Raw genomic sequence first — 21,296 nt, forward strand, 5'->3', positions numbered from 1 at the left:
AATTATTAAACTAAGAGTTGGTGTCCAGTCTGAACTGATGTGCGTCTGCTAGTCTACGTTCAGACCAGGTACAGCCCTGATAGCAAAATACGTCTGTGTATCCCAAATGTAAAGTTATTGTTTGGCTACATTGCGAAAGTATGTATCTCAAGTTTAGAAAATATGTATTAAACCAGTTATAGTCACAGAATATCTTCTAATGTAGCTACAACCCGTACGATGGGCCCAACGATAATCCAGAGGTGGAGCTGCCCCTCACAGCTGGAGAATACATCTACGTTTATGGAGACATGGATGATGACGGCTTCTATGAAGGTAATTTTTTGTTTGCAGTTTGGAAAGCCTTCAAAACCTTCTGTTTTTTGCAAGAATTAAGACCAGATTTTATTTTTGATTACGGTATCAAATCCTAAGGGTTCCAATTCTCACTAATTTAATACTAACACACAAATTTCTGACCTCCCTTCTACAGGAGAGCTGATGGACGGTCGTCGAGGTCTTGTCCCATCCAACTTTGTTGAGCGTGTCTCGGACGACGATGCACATGAGGCTCCTGACTTTTCCCACAATTCCTTTCAGGAGAGCAGTTTCCTTAGCAACTCAGAGAGACTGCATCAGCGCCAGCACCATGTGCGTTTTGGCCACAGCACCACTGAGAGGACGGAGGCCTCGGCTAGCTCTGAAAATACCAAGACTCCTACTGTGCCCCTCTGCAACGGCTTAGACCTAGACCTGGACCTGGAAGAGGAAATGGGGACTAACACTGTGCCTCATCCATGCAAGCTGACTCTTATCAAGCAGCTCGGCAAAAGCATAGTGGTGGGCTGGGAGGCGCCACCGGTGGTCCGCATACAGAGCTATAACGTTTACGTGGACCAGGAACTTCGGCTCAGCGTGCCTACCGGTAACCAAACCAAGGCGGTACTGGAACGCCTGGATTTAATCAGTAGGGCTCATCGCGTGGCCGTGCAGAGCATGACCGGACATGGCACTTCAGACCCCCTGCGCTGCTGCATGCTGATAGGGAAGGATGTGACCCCAGCACCCACTGACTTAAAGGTGGAGCGTGTTATGGCCACATCAGCCCATCTTACCTGGCTACCCAGCAACAGCAACTACGCACATGCAGTCTCGCTAAACGGCGAACTGCGTGAGCTGGCTGAGGCCGGCCGCTACTCGGCCCACCTCGGTGGTCTCACACCTGGCCTGAATTACCGTGTTGAGGTGGAGGCGCAACTGCCAACAGAGCGTAGGGAGCGCAAATGTGCCATGACCACCTTCACTACGCTTGCCGCAGGTAAGGCACGGCAATATTATTAGCTTTATGTACTTTGTTGTGTTCTCCTCTTATTGGCGTACCCCATAGTTTTTTGATAGTGGAGGACCATGGGGAAAGTTTGGAATTTAAACTCATGATTTGGGTCATTGTACAACAACAAAGTTTTGATTTTTATTTATGATTTCTGGTACTTTGGTCATTTGGGAGGAACAAATGCCCATACATCACAGGGCTGTGTCATAATTAACATGATAACTAAATAGTTGTCAAAACCGTAACGATTAATGCAAGATTTGGGCATATTTTTAAGTATTTACGTACACTGTGTGGTCAAAAGTATGTGGACGTCCTGTCAGATGAATAAACTCAGACATTTTAACCACAACCACATTTAAATTGTGCCCTTTCTCTCAAATATAAATATGTATCTGGAGCTGGTATCTGGCCTGGACCACAAGTCAGCTCTTGCCAGCCGTCTAAACAAAAACCCAAGAAATGTTCGTTTAGTCCCAAAATTGGCTCACTTGTAAAAAACCCTTGACACCAAATTGTACCATAGGTCCTCCTGATGCTCCTCTGGATGTGCAGCTGGAACAGGGTCCTTCACCGGGTATTGCTCAGATCAGCTGGCTGCCTGTCACCATCGATGCTGCCGGCACGTCCAACGGGGTCCGCGTCACCGGCTACACCATCTACGCTGACAAGAAGAAGGTAATGTTTATTCTTCATACCGGATTTTAAACAGAAGAATGGCAAAGCCTGAAGTGGGACTGTGTAGTACTGTAGTAGTTTTGTAGTAGTACTGTAGCAGTACTGTGTAGTTTTATCCATCAGTCTACACTTTATCACTTATATGTGATGATGAAGTTAAAGCATGGTTTTAGAATCCCATTTAACGTATGTGGAGAGATCTGAAGAAGGCAGTTCACTGACACTTGTCATCCAATCTGACTGAGCTTGAGAGGATCCGCCATAAACGGTTCTGTAATCAGTCTGTCTACACAGTATTAATCGATCATTTATTTTTGAAAAACCTTAAGATTTAGTTTTCATTTTGTCATTATGGGTGATTACGTTTAGTTTGATGGATAAATTGGGTACAGTTAAATCCACAACCTGAGGTGTGCGATATAGCCAGAGTCTGACTATATTTTGAATACAAATATATAATTCGATGTTATGTGTGATGGTATATGGCACAAACCCATTGTGCTTGAACCAGTAACACAATTTCTTGTCTTTTCATGGTTTCACTAATCACATTAATTATTTTTTGTAGTGCAGGTTGGAAAAATATGTAAAACCTTGGATTTAAAAACTAGTAAAATGTACTTTTGTTGTAAAAACATGAAATTAGAGGTAGAAAGACAAATGTGCTTTACTGCTAATGTGTAGCAACAATACCTCAGATCCAGTTCCAGTGTCAAAAACACCAATTTTGTGTTAAAATTGTCAACCCAAAAATACACATAATTTAAAAATAGATACAACAATTATCTATACATGTTAAATTTTTTATTCAGTTGTGTGCTTGTCTACTGTTGTGCTTGTCCACATTTTTATCTACTGTTATTATTAATACTAATAATGAATGAGTGCTAAAATCCAGATCATTCCAAAGGGTTCACAAACTTTTCTTTGCAGCTGTACCACCAAAGACTGATAATGTTTACAGAAACATGTGAGCAGTTAGACTAAATATTGTTTTATGTACATTTGTTATGTCTGTCTGAATGTTTGTTGACATTTCTTATACCCTCTCCTCCTAACAGGTGCTGGAGGTGTCCTCGCCCACTGCAGGCAGTGCTCTGATTGGCTCCTCTCAGATAGAAGCTCTAAAATCGGCGCGTGAGCTCACTGTGCGCACCATGTCCCCTCACGGCGAGTCAGCTGACTCTGTGCCTGTTAATGTGCCTGTTAAACTGCCTGCCATCATGGCGGGTTCCTCCACGCCTCTGTGCCAGCCTGTGCCAGGTCATGCCAGTGCCCTACCCACCGGTGCCGCCAACACCGAGCCTGTTGTGGATGCCACCCTAGTGTCTGCTGCCAAAACGCCCACAGTGGCCCTCGGCTCCACGCCACATGGCTGTTCAAACACACCCAAAGCTGCCACCGATGATGCCCCTCTGCCAGCTGCCTCTTATGTCGAAGCATGGGCGAACCCAGCCGTGGCTGCGCAGGCAGCATGTCCACTTCCTGGTGCCACTGCCAACCTTCCGGTAAGTGTGGAGAATATGTGCAAAATATTGTTTAGACGTTGATTAGACCTTGGATTTTCGTACACGTCTGAATTGGTACTTTCTGTAGCTCTCATAGAACTTTCAGTCCTACAATTCACCACAACTTCAATGGACATGATGGTTCTTACTATGGTTCGGTGGAGTCCTCAAGCATGGCTTTGTAACCTTTTCCAAACGTGCACATTTCAACAATTTTTAGCTGTTCTGGAATTCTAGAATTGTTGGCTTTTTAGAACTGATCAAATTAAAAGCAATTCATTCATTTATTGTCTGTTTTACCACTGCGTTATCCAATTCATTTAGGCGAAAGACAAGAAAATCTAGTTCACTAAAAATTACCATATTACTTCATTCAGTTCACTTTTCCACTTTTTTCTAGGTAAGTGTGCCTGCACCGATGGTTGTGCCTGCTCCTCTGCCAGTCCCAGCGCCCATGCCAAGAGCCACTCCACTCGCATCCACGTCTTCAGCCCATCCCAGTGTGGTCCTTACAGCGACACCAGAGCCTTGCAGAGAGACCGAGAGCCCTGTGGCAAAACGTCCGACCCCCTCCGTCTCGGATTTCCTGGACGAACAGTGCCCCTCGCCTCACATGTCTCCATTAGTCCCCAGTATACCCCAGATCACGGCCCCTGGGACAGACGCGCTTAATGTGCACAGTAAACCTCCGCTGAGGCCGGCCAGCTCCTCTCCTGTGGAGTCAGAGACAGAGGGGGAGGTGCAGAGTGCTCGACTGGTTTCCATCGAGGAGTTTTTGCGGCCCGAACCCCAGCCCAGGATAAAGGTTGGTCTGATGGACAGGAAACACACAGCTTTAGCTTTATTTGGGAAATATATGAGCGGACGTCATTTTTTTAGATAACAGAGGTTTGTTTATGACTGGCAAAAGACACATACAGCATTTCGTAGTAAAAATAAAACCACTTCAGACATTGTTGGGGTAGTGTGATGCTGTTTGAGGGTTTAGCTGAATTAGGATAGCTAGAAAAATATTGATTCCCTATCAATATTAAGAATGTGAGGTCATCAGCATGTGAGCTGAAGCTGAGGTACAATTGGATTGGCAGCAGGATAAAGATCCAAGATTATTTTTGCTTGTTTGTGTGCAGGTGTATGCCGGCGGTCTGATGGACCCTCCTCCTGACTATCACGTGGACAGCAGCCGCTCAGACCTGTCTGATATTCTGGAGGAGGAGGAAGAGGATCTGTACTCTGAATCTGCCCCTGATGTCACACCCAAGACGTCTGGGCCTGCAGGCAGGGTAAGCAGTGCAGTCAGAGCTAATCAAATCTATTAGTCCCCCCTGGGACCCCCATGGGCTTTTTTGACTGAATAGGCAAAAAATTCCCACATCAATCAAGCTTGTGGGTGCTTGTGTGGTCTAACACTCTTATAAGTTCAAACCTCAGCAGTGCTACTGACCTGGCAGGGTGTCCAACAGACAGGAAGGGAAGGCCGGCTGGGGTTTTTTCCTCACTGCCGCTGCGATAAGTAATTCCCTGGACTAGACTGGGTGCTGGAATGTGTGTGAAAATGAAAGGGGGGGTGCTCTGTCACATGGAGCATAGCATGACTCTTGGGTAAAAGGAACAGCAAGTGACTGCATGCGACTCCTCAGCCAGAATGAAGACGGTGCAAGCAGAGGTGGTGGTACAATGGGGAATTGGGGATAACTAGATGCTAGAGGCTTTTTATAGCCACAAGCAAATTTATAATAATGCCCATGGTTTTGGGATGGGATTTCCAATAAGCTCATGGTCAGACTCGAAGGGTTGATGGACGCTTTCATCCATCTTTTCCAGCATCAGTTGTAAAAGTTACCGCTGTTGAAGCTTTCTGTTCTTTCTTTTTTGTTCTGCATTTCTAATTTTCTTCTTTGCTTTCTTCTTGTCCACTCTGACCTTCCACAATGTCCACTTACCCTTCTTGTGTCTGTTCGTTTGCCTGCTCATTTTAAAACCCGTCCCTCCCGTGATTGTTCTGGGGTGTGGCCCTGCCCCGCAATCAAGGCATGGGAGGCCGACAGTGACGAGGAAGTACTTGGGGAGGTCCAGAAGCTACACCCACATGTGTATTCCAACAAGCAGCTGTTCAGCATCCCGGAGGTTACCGAGGAAGAGGACAACAGTGAGTCCGAGCCTCGTTCCAGACCTGGAAAACCTCAACCACGTGCACATGAGGCTAGCTTTCATCCCTCATCCCAGTACAAAGCCAAAATCCAAGACCTGAACGCACAGCTCAGAGGGACCACACAGGTCCGCCGGCGGCTCGGCGTGCACTACGCTAACGCGATAGACGCCACCAGCTGCGAGGACGAAGACTCGGACAGCAGTCTGTACTCCGGGCCCTGCAGCAGGAAGGTGATGATGCGCCAAGCGCACCGAGCACACCATGACAGGGACCGACTCCGCAGGGAGGCCCTACTTCGCCGCCAGATGGCGTCCGACCAGGAAGCGCAGAGGCCGTACTTACTGAGTAGGACGGTTCGCCATGTGAAAACGCCAGCTGTGGAGATCGATGTGGAGTACGGGACGGATAACGATGACGAGCCGGCAGGGTTCCAACCTGGAGAGGTCCTGGTGGAGCAGATGAGCTCGGAGTGGTGGGTGGAGGGAGGAGACCGTAATTTCCACCATGCAGCACCTAAACAACTGTCCAAACACGCACCGCCTAACGTAGGGTCATCAATCCAACACTCATGGGTGTGTTGCATCTCTTATAGCTATAGCTATAGCTCCCTTTTGGATTAGCACACCTTAATGGAGATCTCCCCTCTGTACCCCAGTTTCTGCCCCACATGGCTGTCTATTATTTTTATTTTGAAAATGTTAATTGCTTTCAAAATGCCACGGGCATCTACACTATATGGACACAAGTATTGGGACATCCACTTCTAATTATTTAATTGCTAACAACTGTAATAAATCAATTATATAAAGAAAATTATAGGCTTCCAGTTTAGGGAAGGCTCTTTCCTGTTCCAGCATGACTGTACCTCTATGCACAAAGCAAGCTCTATAAAAGTTTAATAAAACTCTAGTGGCCTGCACCTTGGTCTACTGAACAGCTTTGAAATGAACTGGAACATCAATTGAGACTTTTTTGACCAACATGAGTGCCCAGCCATACAATCGCAGTCACCTTTTGACAGAATGGGCACAAATTCCCACAGACGTTCCACATTTACATTTTCAGCATTTAGCAGACGCTTTTTTTACACAATGAGCTGAACACGATGAGCAATTGAGGGTTAAGGGACCCAACAATGGCAACTTGGTGGAGGTGGGGCTTGAACTGGCAACCTTCTGTTTACTAGCCCAGTACCTTAACCACTAAGCTATCACTGCCACATTTAATGATTTGTCTGACAGAGGTCAGTCTATTTAAATACCATTTGTTTTTGAAAGGGGACGTCCAACAAGCTCATGGTCAGGTGTTCAAATACTTTTGGCCATATAGTGAATGTCAGTAGTGCTGCAGCTCCTCTGCCTGACTCGTATGTTTGTGTCTTGACCAGTCAAACTTGTCTTAAACCATTGTAGTTTCCCAGTTGGACCTCCTGTTCTCCTAGCAAACCTCAACAAGCAAGTTGCTTCATGTGCTTTAAAGTGTTATCCTGGGGTTATGTTCCGACCATCCCTTCACCCCTAATGAAGTCTGTATAGCGCTGCATGTATCTGTATGTGTGAGAACAACCCCAAGTGCTGCTGTTCCAGTACAAATCCGCTATTCTATCTCTATCTGCTGGTATGTGATGTGTGGGTTTCTTGTTTGTGAAGTACTAAGCCTGTTCGTTTCCTCCTTCAGGAAGCAGCAGGTCTGGGAGATTCAGGAGCGGCCTGGTGTAGCCCCAAAGACTTCTCTCCAAAATTGAAGAGCTCGGAGACCAGAGGTAGGACGTCATGAAATGAAATGACCATTTTTATTGGGGTATTTGTATTTTTGTTATATGTTTTCTATGTATGTAAAGCGTGGTCAGGTGACACAGCTGTAAATGACAGAACTGGGATCAGGGTTCGGAAACCCAGCAGTGCTATCAGTCGGTCGGGCGTCCACATTCAGACATGATTGGCTGTGTCTGTAAGGGGGAGTAGCCGAAGTTCCGCACTGGATTGGTGTCTTTTCCATGGTGTGCAGCTTTTGCAAGGACATGACTGGCTAATTTCTTGGGATGGGAAGCTGGTTAGGGGGTTGGCCAGACATTCTACCCATAAGGATTCGTACTTCTTAGTGTGCTGTTGCAAGCCTGGATAGAGAAAAGATGGCTGTGCCAGGAATGGCAATTGGAGTTAAAAACTGCCAAGTTTGGTACTGGTATGCAGACCGGATCCACTGTGGTGACTTCTATATACTGACTTACTTCTCTCATCATCTATCTACCGTTATTGTGCCGTATTAAGCTGTGCCATCAAGATGATTCCTACTTCTGGTGACTAATAATAAGGACAGCAAGCATGGTCATTACTGTCCTGATCCAGGTGTGCTTGGTAAAAAGTGCTGGCAGATGTTCAGCTTCCATAAATTGGTATAGACCGGGTCCCAACTTCTGAGTTTTGTGTGCAGTTGTCGCAGATCAAGTGAGGATTTTCGTGGCCCTGTTCCCATACGATCCCGCAACGATGTCACCCAATCGGGACGCTGCAGATGAGGAGCTTCCATTCAAAGAGGGACAGATCATTAAGGTACAGCATGAACTGCACTTCTCCAGTATTGTATAAGTCTGTAAGGTCAAACATTCACTATATGGTCAAAAGTTCTCTACATGATGCAGCTCTTTTGCTCCTTGCTTATTCAGGTCTATGGGGAGAAGGATGCAGATGGTTTTTACCAGGGTGAGTCTGGAGGTCGTCATGGTTACGTGCCCTGTAACATGGTATCCGAGATCCAGGTGGATGACGAGGAGACGAGAGCCCAGCTCCTACATCAGGGCTTTTTATCCACTGAGGGTCCCATAGAGAAGATTGGTAAGTGTTTCAGGTCTAGATGACCCTAAATCTAACCTTATATTCATCCTGTAAGAGGCAACGGTCAGCATAAATAGATGATTGGTGCAATTTATGAACTGTGATGGGCCATCTATGAACTACGGTAAACTATATATATTGTTTTATATTAATATAGAGTTAATTGAGGTTTATGTACTGAAGCTGTAATATATTTTCCAGTTGTAAGGTGGTAGCATCACCAACTTTCTAAACCAAGTATTAGGGTATCCAACTATTTAATGGGGTAGCACTGTCACCACACAGCAAGAAGGTCCTGGGTTTGATTCCTAGGTAGTCTGCGTGGCTTCCCTCCGGGTGCAGGCAAGTTAATTAGAGATAGTAAAACGTCCAGGGACCTGTCCAGGGTGTTTTCTGCATTTCGCCCAGTGAATCGTACCCACCTCGATCCTAAGTAGGTTAAAGCGGGGGTAAAACAAACAAAGAATGAATGAACTAGTTTAATAACCAAGTTATTATTAAGTTGTTTGAAAAGACCTGAGCCTACTGACTAACCCTAACTCTAACCCTCGTCAGTTGAAGTCCCACTGCAGCCAAGTTGCCACTGTTGGGCCACTGATTGTAGTGCTCAAATTCTATTCAGTCGTAACGGTGTTTATTTATTAGGATTTTAGTCATGGACAAATTTGTATTTGTATTCTCCAATTCACCTCACTTGCATGTCTTTGGACTGTTGGACACAACAGAGACACGGGAAGAACATGCAAACTCCCGACAGAAAGGACCCAGACTGCTCCACCTGGGAATCGCACCCAGGACCTTCTTACTGTGAGGCGACAGTGCTACCCATCGAGCCTCCGTGTCGCCCCATAATGGAATAAAATGGGCTAATTTTTTAACTATAGAAACGAGCTTAAACTTGCATAAGAGCTGGAATAACCTGTCTAATTTTACATGTTTTATATTGTTATTGGTTTTATACTGTTATTCCAGAAGATCTTCTTTTATTTAGCTTTAATCTGTTGGTTTGGATTGGGTAATGACCCAATTGTTAACAATGCTGCCACCTTGCTGGTTCACCGAAGCTGAGCTGTTTTTGTCTGTGCCCATTATTGATGTACATATTATAAACATATTTGCTGTTTCTACATCACTTAGGGTCTGTATGAAAACCTAGTGAGCTGCCTTGCTGCCTACTGCCTACCTAGGCAGCTGTTTAAATAGAGAGGATTCTAATAAGACATCAAATCGTATACTGTAATAGATTGACTCTTTTAGCTTGATTCATTTAGAGTATCTTTTAGAATAAGGCATCTCGGTAGGCAGCATTTTAGGGGATTTAAATATTTAGACTGCCTTCTTCTAAGGGGGTGCGTCTGTATAAAGACCTCACTAGGTTTTCAGATAGATCCCAAGATTCATTGCTGTTTTGTTTTAAGACACTCTTGAATTCATTTGTGCTTATTCATAACTGCTTAAGATTTTTTTTTTAAATGCCTAAAAAAGTCATAGTTTTTGTCATCACGGTCATTCAAGTGTTTCAGCTGTGACTAAATCTGATGCCAACAACGGGCAGCCTGACCCTGTCTTGACCGTCCAGCCGTTTTAAGTTTACCCTATGTCAACATTGCTGTAGTTGCTGGTGTTGTTCTTTCCTGCTTTGTTTTGGGCTTCTTGTTCGTCTGCTTGTCGTCTGGTTTTGTTTTCAAACTGCATTCTCCTGTCTCACCTCCATCAAGGCACGTGCTTACTCGCTCAGCATCCGCCCCGTCCGGCCCCGCCGCCCAAACCTAGACGCTCCAAGAAAGGTGTGTCTCAGCATCTCTTCAGCGTTCCTTCCATCTTCTTTTTTGTTTTGTTGTTTGGGGTTTTTTTTGGAACCACCCTCCATTAATAGTTGATTTCATTCGCATTGCTTGAGTTCATTGTTTAAGCAAAAGGGGAATCTGCTGATAGTCTGTGGACAAAAGTATGTGGACACCTGTACTTAGAAATCGTTAAACATCTCAAAAGTATGTAGACACCTTTCTTAACTCATAATTTCAGGAGTTTGAGCCAAACACACTCTAACAGGTGCATAAAATGAATAAAATGCTTCTAACTTTATGGCAACAATCTGTGGAAGGACCTTTCCTGGTCCAGCACGTTTGTGACCAATACCAATCCAACCCTCCACTGCTGACTGAGGAGCTTCGCTACTGACACACGCCCCCTCCGACACGTGTGCAGTTCCATCTGCATCTTTTCACCTGCATGAGGCGAGTTTATATACGGATCAGCCTTGGGCACGGAGAGCCACACCCTGATCAGCATTATTCCTCAACTCTGCGCAGGCGCCATCAATCAGCCAGCAGAGATCGTAATTGCATCAGTTATGAGGAACCCTGGTCCGACTCATCCTACCCTGTGAACAACAGCCAATCACTGTTCATGTAGTCGCTCTGGATTTGATATGATGTATTCAAAAACCCAGCTCTAGTGTGCTAGTGTATTTTACCTCTGCGCCTCCTGAGCGGCCTAAAAATGCTATTTTTAATAGTAAATCCTTTCTAAAAGACAGGGGTATCAATTATAGCTTAATGGCAAGTTAATGCCCATGATGGGAGAGCTGAGATGGCACTGCTTACTAGTCCACTAATGAGCTCTTGAGTTTAAATCTAAGCTGTGCTCTCAACTTGTGTGGGTATTTAACAGACATAGGCCGTGCCTGAGGGAGGGTGAGAGGTTGATAGGGTTACCCGCTGCTGCAAATTCAACCTCTGGTTGCTGATCGAGGCCCCCAGTGCACAAAGGGGTGGATACTTCATGAAGAGCAGAGCGTAAATCTCCATATGTGGTGATTGTAAGAAGTCTGCAGCTCTCCATGGTCAAGCCAGAGGTGGTAGAAGCAGTAGCGCAGCTGCAATTTGGAGGAAATGCTATTTTTAAAAAAGAGAATGCCCATGGCTTTGACATGGGATGTCAGATGTTTGCATACTTTTGCCATATAGAGTATATACTATATTTAAAAAATTGGAATATTGTTGTCACAGAATCCTCTCAGTTTTGCTTTATGCCATGTTCTTCTTCAGTGCAGCCTTCGTGTATATGTTTCCTAAATTCCCTAGGCTTTCGTCTGGTCACCCTCTGGTATCTTACCCATTTAAATTGGAAAGAAAGTAAACTCTAACCTTTCATTCCTCTCTGATATAGTGGAATCGACAGCCGTATGGGAGGATACGTCCACCATCGATTCCTCCAGTCAAGGTTTGAAGCACGTCTCCGAATGTCCTTTGTCTTTGCGTTTGTGCTTTTTCTTAACAGCATGGAAGAAATCCATCCTGTTGTTTGACAGCATGATCAGTATGCGGACGTGCATGCCTTATAACCATCTTTAACCAATTAATCATTGCATCATGCTAAGACAGGTTGAGAGCAGAGGAGCCGTCATGCTATAACCTGTTCATTTTTCTTTCACCATGATATGCTTTTTTGACCTAATTATTGTTCTATACGACTAACTCTGATGTCACACACTGTGAATAAACTGTTTTACTGTTTTTAATACTTGGGTGATACCTGGGTGCTCGAGTTGCTCAGCTGTCGAAAGTTCTGTTCTGTGCTGTCAACCTGGATGAGTGTCCAACAGGCACAATTGGCAACTGGCTGTGCCTGAGGGAGGGTTTGTTGATGCTACTATTTCAGCATTTGCTGGATGATCAAGACGCCTACCCAAAGCTGTACAAGACATGAATGATTCGCTGACAGCAATGTGACACATTGTTTGTGTGACAATACAATGATAATTTTGATACTGTTGGCACTGCTAGTCCCAAAGATAAAATAGATACGACTTTATTTGTACCCTCAGGATATTTACCTAGGATTCCTAATCTTACTGGTTTCACATTCGTGATTGGACAGGTTAGCGTAAAAGAAAAAACAATAAGAAAAAATTTTATAATCAAGATGGGTTTATTTAAAAAATGACAAGAAAAGAAAGAGCTGCTGTAACAGGCTGCAGCTCACACAGTACAAGTGTATGAAACAGAAAAAAAGGTTACAAAGCATTTTGCATGGTTGGGATGTATGCTTTTATTGACCTGGATGGGCGTCCAACAGGCACAATTGGCAATTGGCTGTGCCCGAGGGAGGGAGTGGTTGCTGCTGCAATTGCAGCCTTTCCTGGCTGGTCAAGGCACCTCCCCAAGAGATGTACTAGAGATGGATGATTCGTGCACAATACAGCTCTGAGTAAAACTTTAAATTAGCCTTTATTTTTACCTTTATAGGTTTGATTTAGGTTTAATCCCTGTTTTTAATCCCAGTTTTAATTACATTAGCAATTAAAATGTCAGTCTATTTACACTGTAGCATTGTGTTAGCAAAATATCGTTCTGTGTCATGAAAATGTGTCCCTGCTTTATCCCAGAATGCTCAAGATTAGGAAGAATCAAATCTACCCTCACAGGAACAGCAACTCACGACTAGTTCTGTCTGCTTTCTGTTTCACTTGTGCTTTCTAACCTGCATGCATTTCCTGCCTTATATATGTCCTATAACCCAAATACTGTGTGCTGCATGGTTTCATTTAATTTAGTTTTTCAGTCCGTAGACTGATCCTTTTCTTTTAATAAAGCTTTGACATGTATGTTTACAGTATCACAAAAGTAATAGGACAAATTAGAAATATTATTAGTGGTTTTTAGACTGTGATACAAGTTTGACGTGACCTTGAAGAATGTGCTTTATGCATAAAAAAATCAGCGTCTGCATATTTCTATATCAAGTTAAGTTTAAACTTTTGGAGACTAATTTATTTTGTCTGGAAGCACTATTACATTACTATCAAGCTAAACCTGCTGAGAATGAGGTTAAGAATTAATCATGTAATCTCTGATGATAATTTTGATACAGTCGGCACTGTTAGTCTTAGCATTAACTAAACGATATATAAATGATAGATACAACTTTATTGCTCCCATCAGGGAAATTGACTAGGAAATATTCCAAAAATAATAATGCAATAATTAATATAGGAAACAAGGAAAAGAAAGAGCTGCTGTAACAGGCTGCCACTCGCACAGGCTACAAAGCATGTTTGCATGGATGGGATGTATACTTTCCCCCCACATATCCAAGCTTTTTTTGGAAGCGCAGGCTGTACGGCGCCCCTGGAGCCGAGAGGGTATAGGGTCTTGCTCAAGGATCCAACAGTGGCTGTCTGGCAGTACCATGATTTGAACCCACAGTCTTCCAATTGATAGCCTAAAGATCCACCAACTAGGCAACCACTGTCCCTCATATGTCTGTCTATTCTTCATCAGAGAAAGACCCAAGACCACATCCTTTATGGCTTAGATCTTTCACTGATAGTACAAGTAATAAATGCACATATTGGTCTAGTGTGTGTGGTACTGGGATTTGGATTAGTCAGGAGTGACTTTTAATGTGGAACGGTTTCTATTTCATTAACAGAAAACAGTCGACATTTAGGAGTTGCCATGGGAACCCCAACACCTCGCAGGATGGTGGCTGTCTTTGATTACGATCCAAGAGAAAGTTCACCAAACGCTGACGTTGAGGTAATATATTTATTTACATATTCATGATTGAGTTATATGATTAGGCCCTAATTTATGAATGCAGAGCCCTGACCTCAACCCCACTGACCAGCTTTGGAATTAACTGGAACGTCAATTAAGGCTTTCTTGACCAACATCATGTCTAGCTATACAATTGTTCGTTTGACTAAAAGGGCACAAATTCCCACAGACTACTTTTCAGATGAGTGGCTGTTGATATAACTGAAAAGCTTATGGTCAAGTGTCCAAATACGTCTGGTCATATAGCATATATATTGTTACACTAGCAGGTCCAAGTATAGAAGGGTTACACCTACAGGGGAACTTGTGGTGTAATTAATAGGTAATTAATAGTTTAAAGTAAATAACTGTACATGTGCAAGTGGAAAAACCTGGTTATCACTTGACTAGACAATCACTAGTCACATTGTTGCTCTTGGTGTAAATTGTAGAGTAAAAAATTAAATATCTGATCTGTTCTTCGATTTCTGCAGGCTGAGCTGATCTTTAATGCAGGGGATATAATCTATGTTTTTGGAGATATGGATGATGATGGCTTCTTTTATGTGAGTAGCAAATATTACCTTGTATTTACCTTTTTTTTTGGAAAACCAAGGAATAAGAAAGCAGGAATTAATGGAACAATAAAAGGAAATTACATTAGAATGTATTTATTTATTTAAAAAGTGCTGCATTCACTTGTTGCCCCTATAAATCAAAACAGGAAGCATACAGAGGATGGACAAAATAATTGTAAATCCATGACAACCACACCCCTTTAGACCGATCACCTATATATAGGTCAAAATATTGTTGGATTAAAAGCCTCTTTTTTTAATTTATTGATGTTTATTTCCATTCAAATGAGCTGAACCTGTATTTCAGAAAGGTTACAAGTTGTTTTCTGGTGTTTTCAGGCATAATTTAGACTTTCATGACCTGATATGTCGTTGTCGCCCTCTTAGGGAGACTTGAATGGTCAGAAAGGCTTGGTACCGTCCAACTTCCTGCAGGCCTTTCCAGAGACCAGAGAGGAAACAGTAGCTGAACACAGAATACCTCACAGCCGCAGAGACTCGCAGGTACGTGTGTTTACAATTACATTTTTGGCATTTAGCCGATGCCCTTATTCAATGATGCTGATGATAGAACCACAGCACAACTTGCTGCGAGTCACTTAAAATGAACGTATTTCAGTTCATTTCATATCCAGCAGCATGTCTTTCTTCATTCCATCTTAAACTCACGTCAAATGTTGTTGGTTTTGTTCATCTTGGTTCTGCATGGCTTATTTGTCTGTTTTTTGTGTGCATTTTTTTCTGCATGTTGAGGTGCAGAGGCACAGGCGAGGTGTGCACTTTAAACAGTAAGTGTCCTTGCCCTGTCCCCTGTGCTTTACAGAATTCTTCAACCCGAACCTCACCACCTACAGACTGTAGTCCCTGGTTTGTTCTATAGGTTGGGATTATACTTGCTGAAATATCTGCAGCGTATTACTGTACGTATTCAGTGCATTGTTTGTGCGCACCCTTGAAATGAAAGTGACCAGATCTGAGTTCTATACCTATCTGTGTTTATTGTTCTGGCAGTATAGCCAGATAATACAATAACAAGTACTGTATCAAATCTACTTATATATGAATACATTTTCAACATGTAAAGTTTTAACTGTGCCAGTTTGGAAATACACACTAGCATTCCTACACTGACCAGTAACCATATTTCTCATTTATATCTGTTCCAAGTCACGTGGCAAGTATAATCCCAGACTACCATGAACCTTTTATGTCTGCATTTAGTTTATTAATCTGTGATTTATGACGTACACCTACCTGTTGCCCCTTTTTGTATGCTGCCTTTGATTGCCTTTACTTTCGTGAAACGGTGGATTTTCAGTGGCTTTGACTCTGCATACTTGAAGGATTTCCAGTGTTTTTTTATTCTAATTTCTGTTTACCACTGTGTTTGAGCCTCCAAATTTACATGAATATGATAAGATACAGTAAGGCTTTTAAATAAGATTAAGACATTATTAAATGGTGCAGATCATTCCTATGCAATATTGTGGTGTTGATTATGTTCAGTGTTCAGAATGTTCAAAACAGATGAGCAGTCACAAAATCCAGAACATTAAAACCCATCATCATCACTTTAATCTTTCTGCCTGAAAGGTAAGCCAGACCGCATCATTACGCCAGCCGGATCCTGTAACACCCAGTCCCCAAGACGAGAGCCCACGAAACCATGCGGAACAAAGTTCCAGCCCTGATCAGCACCACAACCTTCGTCTAGACCTCTGTCCAGAACTCCTGCCTGGTCCCTCTTCATCCACAGTCCCGCTTTCCATCTGCGTTCAGCCCTCGGACGGACACTCGCTCACCAACACCTCTCCTCCTGGCAAAAAGAAAAAAGGCTTCTTCTCTAAAGGGAAGAAACTGTTCAAGAAGCTGGGATCCAGCAAGAAAGAATAACTGCACTGCTGAATAAAAGACTGCGACCTTGAATCGTTTGCTGCTTGCACTTTCTTCCACGTCGACGTTGATTCGCCTGACGTTAAAGTATCTGTGATTTATTGGTAGGTGTGAGGGAGTGAGTGAGCTAGTTATCACTACATGTAGTCATAAATAGTGCATGATTTTTTTTGCCTAATAGAGGATGGTTCCTCTTGCTTTGCTTCAAAGCCGATTTAAAGTTTGTTAAGCCCAGGTGGTAAAACACTCAACTCAAAGCTGAACTGTTTCTTAATCATTTAATTAGACTATAAGTAAGACTAGTTAGCAGCTGGAATGATTTACTTTCTGGTTACTTTATCAAAATATAGGTTTTCCTGGTGTTTAGTTATGACTTTTCAAAAGACGGGAGTATCTGAGTCAATGTGGGAGTTGGCTATGGCCAAAGTCTAAGTCAGTCTATAGTACAAATGAAATCAACATCTGGAATGTTGAAATGATTTCATGGATTGTTTGGTTCAGTTTTTGCAAAGTTGCATTTGATGTGCTGTTGCTTGTGCAGTGCCATATAACCCCCCCAAATCGTCTGGACTGGGCGGCCACTTGAACAACGATTGGCTGTTTACAGGGTTGGTAAGTCGGACCAGGGTTGCTCATAACGGGTGCAATTATGACCTCTGCTGGCTGATTGATGGCGTCTGCGCAGAGTTGGGGAGTAATACTGATCAGGGTGTGGCTCTCTGCACAAGGCTGATCTGCATAAGAACTCGCCTCGTGCAGGTGAAAAGGGGCAGTCGGTACTGCACACGTGTCGGAGGGGGCGTGTGTCAGTTGCAAAGCTTTTCAGTCAACAATAGAGGGTTGTATCGGTAGAGGTGAAGCCTGGCGCAATCAGGGTAGTTGGATACGACTAGATTAGGGGAGAAAGTTGGGGGAAACATTCCAAGAAAAGGAGAAAATAAAAACATCCTCCACCATACTTCACAGGTAGCACTTGGCAGTCTTGAACTTTACCATAACAGTACCTGTAGCTGACCGGAACCGTTCTAGTGGTAATCAAAGAATAAGTGAACTCAAAGGCAATAAAAAACAACCTTTCTAAATGACATAGTAAATATAATATTTAGTATTTTGACAATAAAACTTTGACCCACTTGATGACGGATCGTATTTAAATTAATATTATTTTTGATTGTGTTTGATTTGTATTGTAAAATCATGTCTCAGGTGTAGGTGGAAGCTGGGCAGCACTGTGTGTCATTGTGGTCTCAGCTAATCTAGGACGAGTTTTACATCTTGCCAAATTTTTTGGTGCTCTTTATGTTGCTGGTGATTTGAAGACCAGTGATAAGATGACAGCTGATCAGCTGATGAGTCAAAGCACTAGCGATGCATTACACAGGAAGTACAGGTAGATCTTCAAAACGCAATGTAGATCAAGCATGGTAGTTTTAACACTTTCTATTGAAGCATTTAAACTGGAAGCACTGGATTGTAAAGTCTCTCTCGCTCTCTCTTTAGCTTGTATCTAACGTTTTCTAGCTTTTAGCCAAGCACTGATCCATAATCTGCACTATAATCCTAAAACTTGCTATAAGGCCACATTCACAAGGACATTTTTTGGAATAATGCCCTCCTGGTGTTGATTTCTATCTCAATGCTTTCTGTTAACAAACACTAAATGGCCAAACGTATGTGGAAACATGGCCATGACCTAGTTGGACATCCCATTCCAAAACCATGGGTGACTAATATGGAGCCATAATCTCCATTTGCAGCTATAACAGCCACCACTCTATCAACCCAGAGTATTGAGTTCATTGCTTCTGTTCAGACCAATAGTGTTCAGTCATACCAGACCCATCAAACCAAGACTTGGTCCAAGGTTGGGTGAAAATAAAATTGCCTAATGACCACTCTGGTCTCTCTGTATTCTTCTACCGCTCATATCAGCACATTAAATTCTCTCTCTCTTGGATACGGCCACTTGTGTTTGTGACATCTCTGAGACTTAGGGCCTTGATAGGTAGAGCATCAGGCTTTTAATCTTAATCTGAGATTCCAGGGTTCAAACTCCCTGTTCAGCCAGGACAGTGGTAGCCTATTGGATAGGGCTTTGAGCTATCAACTGAATGGTTGAGAGTTTGAATCCCAGCTCTGCCATCCAGCCACTGTTGGGGCCTTGAGCAAGGTTCTTAACCCTCTCTGCTCCAGGGGCTCCGAACAATGGCTGACCCTGCGCTCTGAAGAAAGAATTTTGTTGTACTGTACATCTGTATATGTATATATGACAAATAAAGGCATTCTATTCTTCTATTCATTCTGCTTAATCCAGGGTCTCTGAAGTAGCTCATTAGCACATTAGTCTGCTGTGCCACCTTATCCTGTGCATTTTCATTCTGATTAGGCACGGATGTGTGGTTTGAGACCTGAGGTTTTTTATTAAAACAATGGCAACAATGTCCTTGTGAATGCTGCCTCACTGACGTTTGCAGGTCTGTATAACCTGTACGCTTTACGCTAGCCTGCTAGTACGTATACTGTAGGTCATAATAACTTCCTAGCCTTATGAGACGTTATTTAGTCTTACTTGTAATGTTTACTTCGACTCTACTGACTGCATGCATAATAGTCGCACTCGTACACGGCCTTATTTATGAATCTATAACTAAATATAGTCATTTGCATTGCTTTGTAGTATTTTTTCCACTGGATGCAGTAACGGCCAAGTTGATGTGAAGCACCCAGCCCAGTGCTGGTGCTTTTCTCTGTGTATAATGTACAGTGTGCAGGTTTGTCCGAGAGGCTGTGTTATCATGTTTATCGGTTCTGGCTTCTGGAAGGAAGTACTGGAATGTTAACATGTTTTGTAAAAAGGTTTTTGTAAGCAGTTTTTGACAAATGTGTAAATATGGTCTGTTTTTGTTTTTAACAATGTATTTTCTGTTTTTTTGCATGTTGATTTAAGGATTTGACTGATGGCTTATAACATTGTTGCTTAATAAGAGGCCGTTGTCATTTACAGGACATTTTTACAGAAATAAAATCTATTTTTGCAGAAAGAATGTTTAGTGTTTTATTCTATTAAACATTTATTTTTAAAGGGGAAAAAATCAAATATGCATGTGTAAGATTTTTTGCACTGTAGGTTTACATACACAAACACATTTATTGAACATGTGGGTCCTAGACAGTGTTATTGTCTTTTTTTATTTATCAATAAACTATAGTAATAAGGCGGATTAAATGTTTAATGCATGAATTATGGGAATGTATTAACTTTGTAGAACTGCAAGATACCCTACTGTGTTTCTAATTAATTAATTAAGTATTATAAGTATTTGTTTTTTTATTATAAATTACTTTACAAATTATTAAAATATCCTGTAGAATTAAAAAAAATAAAACTAGAAACATTTTTAAATAAACACTTTTGTTTTAAGATAATATTCTAACATTTTAATATTTGCATATTCCAACATTGGATAAAGCCTTATTTTATAAATAAGTTATATGATCATTTATGTTGTGTCTAAAAATAAAAAAGTCATAGTAGATCCACTTAATACTTAAAACAATATAAATATAATCTTTATGTGAAAGTTTGCACACCCCTAGTCATTTAAACAAATAAAAAAATGTGTTGATTATGTAAATGTAAACAAATGTTTGCACAATTACTTGCATTTTTTGTTGTTTTTTTTAATGTTACATTAAGCAAATAAGTATAAGATTAACTTAAAAAAAATTCTAGTATAAAATAATTGACAAAGACTGCTTAAATAAAAAAAATATTTAAATAATCTGTTTATATGTTTTAAAATGTAATGAAAATCTAAAATTATTCTTGTGATTTAAAAAAAAACGTTCTAATAGAATTTAATGTAATATTTTTATTTTAATTTGTTGTTACTAATTATATTGTCTCAGTATTTTAGCAATTATTTACTATTTAAGTATTTATTGTCACATTTATATATTAATTATTAATACAAATAGAGTAAAACATGTTATTTTATAAATACATTTAATAAATAAATATATAGAAATGGTGTTTAAATTATTACAATAATTTAATAATTACATAATAAAGTAAAATAAAAAAAAATAATTATTTATAAGTTGTAGAATATATGTTTATATTTAAATATGAATTACTAATTTTTGTACTTATTTCAAGCATTTAATTACTAAAAAAAAACTATAGAATAGGATCAGAGTTTATAAGTCTGATTGCAAGTAATTAAAAAATATTAAAACAAGCCAAAGTTGTTTAAAATGTTTATAATAAGAGCATAAATTAAAATATAGGATAAGTAAAACAGTTTTGGGTATTTTCACTGATTAAGGTTTGTGTGAAATATGTGCAGTGTAGGTTTGTGTTATTATGTATGTGTGCATAGACAAAAAAAGAAGAAAAAAAACACAACCCACAGCATTTTCAGTTATTCATTTTATTCAACAATGAACTGAAATAGAACTATAAAGAAACTGAATATTGTATACAGGATGAATAATGCATTATTATATAATCATTATATAATATAAGTAATTATTCTAAAGCTATTTAAATGCATGGACTTTGTTTCCTTGCTTGTAGCTGCTCATGTGGGTTTAGCTGAACACAGTGAGCAGTGCACAGAACACTGAAACAAGTCCACTTCCCCTTTTGTCCCCGTGCTGTGTCGAGTCGGTGACGTGCTCCCAGTAGCCAACAGTACACTCATCCATAAAGTAGGAAACACTACACTGTGGCGAGGGGTTTAGTAGTGCTTTCTACTTTATGGATGACTGCACTGTACTTCCAGTGTGCAGCTCC

The 21,296-nt window shown here is 41.5% G+C and overlaps 1 protein-coding gene across 1 annotated transcript in view; it reads left to right on the forward strand.

Annotated features, from left to right (window-relative positions):
* LOC134303729 (peripheral-type benzodiazepine receptor-associated protein 1-like) overlaps positions 1–19,530 on the forward strand; it is an 80,189-nt gene extending 60,659 nt beyond the window's left edge. Inside the window, exons 18-33 of the mRNA XM_062989200.1 lie at positions 206–315; positions 473–1,297; positions 1,839–1,990; positions 3,052–3,498; positions 3,899–4,303; positions 4,629–4,793; positions 5,530–6,222; positions 7,328–7,412; positions 8,084–8,202; positions 8,316–8,484; positions 10,203–10,271; positions 11,656–11,709; positions 13,921–14,027; positions 14,522–14,593; positions 14,993–15,109; positions 16,199–19,530. Of these exons, the coding sequence (XP_062845270.1) occupies positions 206–315; positions 473–1,297; positions 1,839–1,990; positions 3,052–3,498; positions 3,899–4,303; positions 4,629–4,793; positions 5,530–6,222; positions 7,328–7,412; positions 8,084–8,202; positions 8,316–8,484; positions 10,203–10,271; positions 11,656–11,709; positions 13,921–14,027; positions 14,522–14,593; positions 14,993–15,109; positions 16,199–16,498 (3,889 nt within the window). The 3' untranslated portion in view covers positions 16,499–19,530. The remainder of the gene's footprint in view (positions 1–205; positions 316–472; positions 1,298–1,838; positions 1,991–3,051; positions 3,499–3,898; positions 4,304–4,628; positions 4,794–5,529; positions 6,223–7,327; positions 7,413–8,083; positions 8,203–8,315; positions 8,485–10,202; positions 10,272–11,655; positions 11,710–13,920; positions 14,028–14,521; positions 14,594–14,992; positions 15,110–16,198) is intronic.
* The last annotated feature ends 1,766 nt before the right edge of the window (positions 19,531–21,296 follow it).

Source organism: Trichomycterus rosablanca, chromosome 26 (assembly GCF_030014385.1).
Source record: "Trichomycterus rosablanca isolate fTriRos1 chromosome 26, fTriRos1.hap1, whole genome shotgun sequence".
NCBI lineage: Eukaryota > Metazoa > Chordata > Actinopteri > Siluriformes > Trichomycteridae > Trichomycterus > Trichomycterus rosablanca.